The 7,118-nt window shown below is 39.3% G+C and overlaps 1 protein-coding gene across 2 annotated transcripts in view; it reads left to right on the top strand.

The window, feature by feature from the left end:
* The window catches only part of LOC112160641 (SH3 and multiple ankyrin repeat domains protein 2), a 531,836-nt gene that overhangs the window by 216,968 nt on the left and 307,750 nt on the right, over window positions 1-7,118 (top strand). For both annotated transcript variants that reach the window (XM_036217187.1, XM_036217185.1), the window contains one exon: window positions 3,732-3,848. In XM_036217187.1, coding sequence (XP_036073080.1) covers window positions 3,732-3,848 — 117 coding nt within the window. The remainder of the gene's footprint in view (window positions 1-3,731; window positions 3,849-7,118) is intronic.

Below are 7,118 nucleotides of genomic sequence, written 5' to 3' on the forward strand. Positions count from 1 at the left end.
AATTGGCCCGTGCTCATTTTTTTCCACTAACAACCTCTAGAGGTTGTATGTATGTTTGTGTGCATGTATCAAGAATCAAGAATCTTTATTGTCATTTATGCAGATTATTTGAGTATCAGTATTTGATACTGACAAACATAAAAACTTTTGTTTTTGTTAAAAAATTTAGACTTTTTTATATGAATTATCGGGCATATCTATTTAAGAAAATGTTGAATTTAACAAGATATTATTCACAAAAGTTCAAAGCAGCTGAAAAGAATTTCTGATGACCCAGCATTCTAGCAGTATTTAAACGCATCATTAACGGACAAATCTCTGAGACATGAAAAGAGTCTCACATCAGATTTGTGTGTAAGTGTGATTTGAGTGTGTAATTAGTTTCAAACTGTTAGAAATTTGTTTTATATATTTTTTTATTTCATAATGTTTGTACTTATGCACAAAATGTCTTGTATGAGTTACAAATCAAGAATAACACATGCACAGATCCAAAGTAACACACAGATCAAAATTATGCCCGGACATAGTCAATTTTCTCTCCATTAGGACCTTCTTAAAGTAAGGCGAGACTGTCAACAGTAGGACTATAGGGGAGATGCTGAAACCTTGTGAGGGAAGGTCTTCCATCTTTTGGATCCTCAGCTTCCTCTCTCCCTGAGTTACCACCAAAGCAGCAGCGTTCTGTCAAGTGAGGAACGTTGTTTGCACATCCTACTAACACCTTGTTGTGATGTTTTTTGTGTGAATTGCGTGTCAGCCTGCAGCAGATAACACAATAATGAAGAACAGAACTCTTCAGGTTCTTCTTCCGGCTATCTCCAGCAAAGATTAAGACACCAGCAGCTCTCACTGCTCCCACCATCGGCTGCATTCCATGGTGTGTAACTTTTGTACAGAAAAAGCTCCACAGTACTTTAGTGACAAGAAGATTTTTAGAGAGAATATCTATTTGAGGACTGAGTGAACTTTTTAGTGTTCCACCAACCAAAAAAAAAAATCTGAATTCCAGATTGCACTTGATCTGCAGACTGATTGCTCTTTGTAGCCCAGCACCTTCCATGAGAAATACATCTCTTTAAACGGTTCCTCTGGCAGAAGAGGTTTGGTGTACCGATGCCATCCTTTGCATGGCAGAGGGTAACCTGGCTAGAATGAATGAATTTGATGGATCAAGAATGAAAATAAGACTTTCATGTGAACAATCATTGAAATCTTTTGAAGTTGAGTTTGCAACCACTGGCATTCACTTTCAATTGTGAAAGTTGGGGCGGTCATAAAGTCATTGAAGTGTCCTTGGGCAAGACACTGAACTCCACCTTACAGATGGTGGTTATAGGTTGGTGCTAACTTTCGGCAGTGGAGCCGCCATCAGTGTGCGAATGGATGAATGGGACTGTGACTGTGAAGTGCTTTGGGCCTTCGAGAAAGGTAGTAAAACGCTATACAGGAACATGCCATTTCAATTTTCTTTATATAGCCCAAAATCATAAAGGAAATTTGCCTCATTGGACTTCATGCAGGTAATTTTACAGATGCAGAAAATTAGTCATAAAATATGAACAATTGCTAAACAGTATGTTTTTAAACAAGGACTTAAGGGGCTTTAAAAGAGTTTCACTTGTTTGGGACCATGTAGTCAGGAAATGTCAGGTGACTAAAAACCACTGAGTGCATATAAGCCTTCACTGCCTCTGTGGTTAGATAAGGTCTTTTTTTTTAACTTAAAAATTGGATAAATTAAGTTTAATAATCCCAGAACCTTTTTTATATGCTCTTTAAGAGATAAATTTGAATCATTTCAAATTCAGAAAACATTATTGGTCCCAGAGGGCAGTTCATTTGTTGAACTTCCAGTGCAGTTTCAGACACACAACACAATCACATTAATGTGTCAGACATTCATAGTTTAAAAAGAGTGCTCCTTAGCTCAACAACAACAACAACAACAACAACACAACAACAATATCACATCAGTCACAGGTGAGCTATGGCGAAGAATTGCAGCTTAGCACAAAACAAATACTAGAGAGGCCAGGCTACTACACCGGGTGAGGTAACGAACTGGCGATGAATACTGGAGCAGGCCCTCCTTAAGTTGTGAACTGGTGATGAGGTGATGTCCAACAGCTGGGTCCAATTGAAGGAGCAGAGGGTGCACCAAGACAACTAAAAAATAATAACCAGAAGAGAAAAAGGACGGGGAACCCCAGACCATGTATTTTTCTTATATCTGGAGCCAACAGAAAGCGAAACTTTCTAAAACTGTAAAAACACCAACATTAAAAACACAAAACATTAACTCCAATGTACCACCCATACCAACCCATACAATTCATGAACTTGAATGTAGATCTTCTCATCTACATCTAAAAGATGCATTTAAAACAGGGTCTTTGAATTAGTTGACAGACCTTTCCCAATAATTCCTGAATGTTTTATTTTGTTCTGAAAATGTTCTGAAATGTTCAGAAAGCTGGAGAGAGCAATACTCTTCAATATGCTGAAAAATAGATTTATAAATGTGTGAGGTCTATTAAAAAAAGTGAGTGAATGGTTAAGAATGGAGAACAAAACATGTAAACATAAAAACAGGAGGATTTATAGGAGGCAGTTGTAGCTTAAAGAGATGCTTTTTAGTTGGAAGTCGTCCTTTTACTGAAAAATGATTTACTCATTTAATGACACAGTCACTCACTAATTAGTTTTCCATTCTCAGGCGTTAGACCTTTTGTGTCAATATTTAAATCCACACCACTCTCTGATCATAACTTCATTACTATTTTGATGAATTTCATAAAAGCTTTGACCTCCTCAAGGTAATTTCTCACAACTCCTCGTATTAGTTGTAATTTACAGACAGCAAAATGATGTGAATTTCATTTAAAGTTTTAGAGCTGTATACTAATACAGGACGAAAAGAGCAAATGTGAACTGATTGTAACAAACCCTCTGGCTGCATTAAGATAATAATAAATAAAAATACAAAGGCACCAGTGAAAACAGCAAGAAGAAAAGTGAGAAAAACACTCTGAAAGTAACAACAGATGCACATCTTTATTCCTATATTTCTGCTTTGTGTTCTATATTTAATAGACAAAAAGTATTGATTTAATAGGAAATCCTATCAACCTTCCCCAAGACAACCTCATGTAGACTATGTAAATTCTACAAAGACGGATTTAAAAGATCTGTACTTAATGAATCTGCATGAATTGAGGTTGTTTTCTGTTTCCTTGCTTTATAAATATTAGAAAAACTGCAGCACACGGTGCCCATTGTAACTATTGAATGGGAAAGTATGATAAAATGAGAACAATTACTGTGAAATGTAAGATTTTAATTGTAAATTTTGCTCTACAAGACTAAGCGTTTACTTCCAATACTTTAAAACTCATCGTAATTTGTCATTTACCTGTAACTTTAATGTAAAAACATGTTTGTTATCTCTATTTTTTGTGAAGATAACTACTTTATACTACTACTTTATAAACACTTTCACATCCATCTGTAGCTTCAGAGGAATTCTGACATTGAACTACACACCTACAAGTGATCTCCTTAGACCCCCCTCTTAGCCTTTGAATGCTGGGTTCAAACTGAGGGTACCAGCTGCTCCTCATCCTCATGTGACTGCTCTGCAGCACAGTGACATCTAGTGATGGAGCTGTCTCCCTGCACCTGCTCACACAGGGAGTGGAAGGATAACTCTTGTGCGTTTGTGTGTGCAGGCATGCCGTCATGGACACGTGCAGCACCTGGAACATCTACTGTTCTATGGAGCAGACATGAGCGCCCAGAACGCCTCCGGGAACACAGCTCTGCACATCTGCGCCCTCTACAACCAGGTGAGCGGCGGAGGCTGCACACTGCATGACCTTCTGACTCCCAGTCACTCCCACTTGTGTTATCACAGGTTCAGTGGGACTCAGCTGGATCTGCTTAGATGTAATAATTCAACAACATATAAAGAGTGGGCTGTGTTGGTGCATGTGGGAGGGTGTTATTAGTTATGGTAATAGAATGTTTTCAACATGTTACTGTGTTGAAAAAAAACATTTTATGCAAGAACCAAATCATTGGGGAGTCGTGGTGCAGAAGTAGAGCAGTCAAGCTCTGATCAGAAGATCACAGGTTTGGTTCCCGCCCTGCCCACCCGTGTGTCGAAGTGACGCTGAACCAACATTGTTCCTGGTGGTATGGGTTGTAGTGTTCAGCAGTGTGTGAACGTGTGTGTGCATTGTTGAACAGGACTGTGACTGTAAAGCGCTTTGGACCTTTGAGGAAGATAGCAAAGCGCTATACAAGTTTAATTGTTTACCATTCATGCCATCTAAAAGGCTAAGTGTGTGCCAGTAATAAATAAAGACAGACAAAACCAACAACCAACTTTCTTACTGAAGTCAACTTTTTATATGTTCAGGTCCCATTTTGTGTTTTCACCTCCACATGAGGTAGGTTTACCCATTGGGGCTGTAACAATGATGGTGAGGATGAAAGGTGTGGTACTGCCTCAAATGCTTCCTCTGACCGCTCGTCTGGGTTAAAAAGTATTTTGATAACAGGAAAAAAAAAAGAAAACTAAATCAACCCAAAACTTGCCCAACGTATGTCAACCCCCAAGGCATTTTTTACTAGCAAATCAGAACCAACCCCCCTCCCCCACTGCAACGCTGCTGGCTGATCTGAGATCTGTAACGCTGCCATCTCTGTACTATATTTTTTTATTAAACCAGTATTTAACCAGGAAAAAAACCCATTGAGATCCATTGATCTCCTTTTCAAGGGAGTCCTGGTCAAGAGGCAAAAATTACACACACCCAAAACAGGTCATAGAATTAAAATCATAATTTTATTTTTAATTATATTTATTTCTCTGGGACAGTGGACATTATATTAACCCAACAGCTATATTTTATCTGCTTTCCTCTGACAGATGTTAAAAATAATATCAAAGACATAACAGCACAGATCATAATAAGGGGGAGAGGAATATTAAATTTCAACCGAATGTTGAGGACAACCCCTAACTTCCTGTTCTCGCACAGTCTCAGAGTTCCCCTTCGTTTCAGGGGTCTTTCCCCGCCCCCGCCTGCAGCCGTCTGGTCTCGCCGACGATGCAGGCGAGGCGCTGGGTGATCTCAAACACACCTGATATGACTTCACTTCCTTTAAAGCAGGGACAGACAACTCCAGGCCTCGAGGGCTGCTGAGTCTGCATGACTTACAGATTTCCAAGCTCTACTGATGAATGATTACCTGCTTCAGGTGTGTCCAGCCAATTAGAACATGCCAGAGCAAAGAATGTTGGCAAACGTGCAGGAATGTGGCCCTCAAGGCCTGCAGTTGCCTATCCTTGCTCTAAAGCAGAGGTTCTTAACCTTTTTGACTACGAGGCCCAATTTTCCCGTTACGAAGTGATTCAAGGCCCATTCAAATATTAACATATTAATGTAAATTGATCCACATCTTGTTTGATTTGTTTTTAATAATGAAATCAAGTCATTTTATGGTTTATCAAAGTAAAATCTTCTGGGGAAAAAAAATGATACAATGTGATCATTTCCGACATTTATATTCACACTGAACAGGTAAACCATGGTTGTCATGCTTAACACAAATTAGAATTCCAAAAATATTTATAAGACATTTTGATAAATAAATTGTGTCGTAATAAAACAAGCACACTTAAAATAAGTTTCAAATTAAATAAACTATAATTGACATTTAAATAAACTACTAATTAAGATTACCTTGTAACCTGCTGATGAACTTTGTAGTAAATTAGTAGTCACAAATTTTGTACAAGATATTACTCTCCAAATCTGTGACAAATTAACATCAACAGTCACAACAGTCTGTTTTTTAACATGCTACAAATCCCATTTCATGTTCAGCTCTTAATGAGACACTTGGTCTGTCTCTTAGACAATCCAGTCTGGGTGGGATGGGGGAAAGGCTCACTCTTAGGGTAGCCTCCAGTGATGCTCTGAGTCTGCTGCCAGCTTTGGTCTTAGTTGTGGCCACAGTTGAGAATCCTGATTCACAGGTATGTGTGTGAAAGGAAGAAAGACTTTAATAGCCCTCAGTGCTAGATGATGGTACTCCTTTGAGACAACAATCCAGAAGGAGCCCAGGTCCAGTTTGCCCCACTGCCCTTTTAAAGTGCTGTCAGTACACTACCTTTATTCTGTCATTTTCCCATGTTATATTCACACACTGGACATAAAATCATGCAAAAACAAAAAATTCTGTCTGAAAAAATAGGATTCATTTTGCTGTGGAAACCCCAAAAATGTTTAATGGAATGTTTTTACAACACAGAAAGAAGGTATTAGGTGTAATATCATAAAAAAAACAAACAATAAATTTAGTCAACAAACTAATCAACACATTTTTGAATAAAAATACAAAAAAAGAATTCCAGGCGAAATTCACAGATTCCTTCTTTGGGCCACATGTGAAGAGTTTGAATCTTCTCTCAGGTGTGGGCGTGTCTGTCTGCTCTGATGCTCGCCTCTCATAACAGCGGTGGGCGGGACTTTCGTGGAGAAATAGTGAGTTTCTGCGATTCTTTGACAATGCCTGTTGTTGTTGTAGTAAACTCATGTCGGACCCCATCCCAAAATAAAATAATAATTGGTTTCATCCTTGTGGGATTTCTAACAGCGGACAGCTGCACTTTGCTCCGCCCTCGCCGAGGGCCATCTGCCTGGCGGCAGGGGGGACTTTCGCGGAGAAACGCAGAGTCTTTTACAACGCCGGTGGTTGTTGTAGTAAACTCCTGTCAGACCCCATCCTAAAGTAAAATAATAATCTTTTTCCTCCATGTGGGATATTTAATAGCAGATTAAAAAAAACTAGAGTTCACTTTAGATGGAGTTTTATCACGTTAATCTCCCTCACATTTATGTCGGTTCCAGAGGGTTAACAGAGAGAACATTAGTAAGTCTTACCATCAATCGGATCTCCTAGCGTTCGCCTGGGAAACTGCAGCAGCGAGATGTGGTGCGTCAGCAATTAATGGCGCTCGCAACCCCTCCCCCCACCACCACCCCGACGCTGTTGCCCCATCCCGTCCCCCTCCACCCACTACAGGAGCTTGATCAGTACGCAAC

The sequence above is a fragment of the Oryzias melastigma genome, linkage group LG3 (genome assembly GCF_002922805.2).
Source record: "Oryzias melastigma strain HK-1 linkage group LG3, ASM292280v2, whole genome shotgun sequence".
NCBI classification, from domain to species: domain Eukaryota; kingdom Metazoa; phylum Chordata; class Actinopteri; order Beloniformes; family Adrianichthyidae; genus Oryzias; species Oryzias melastigma.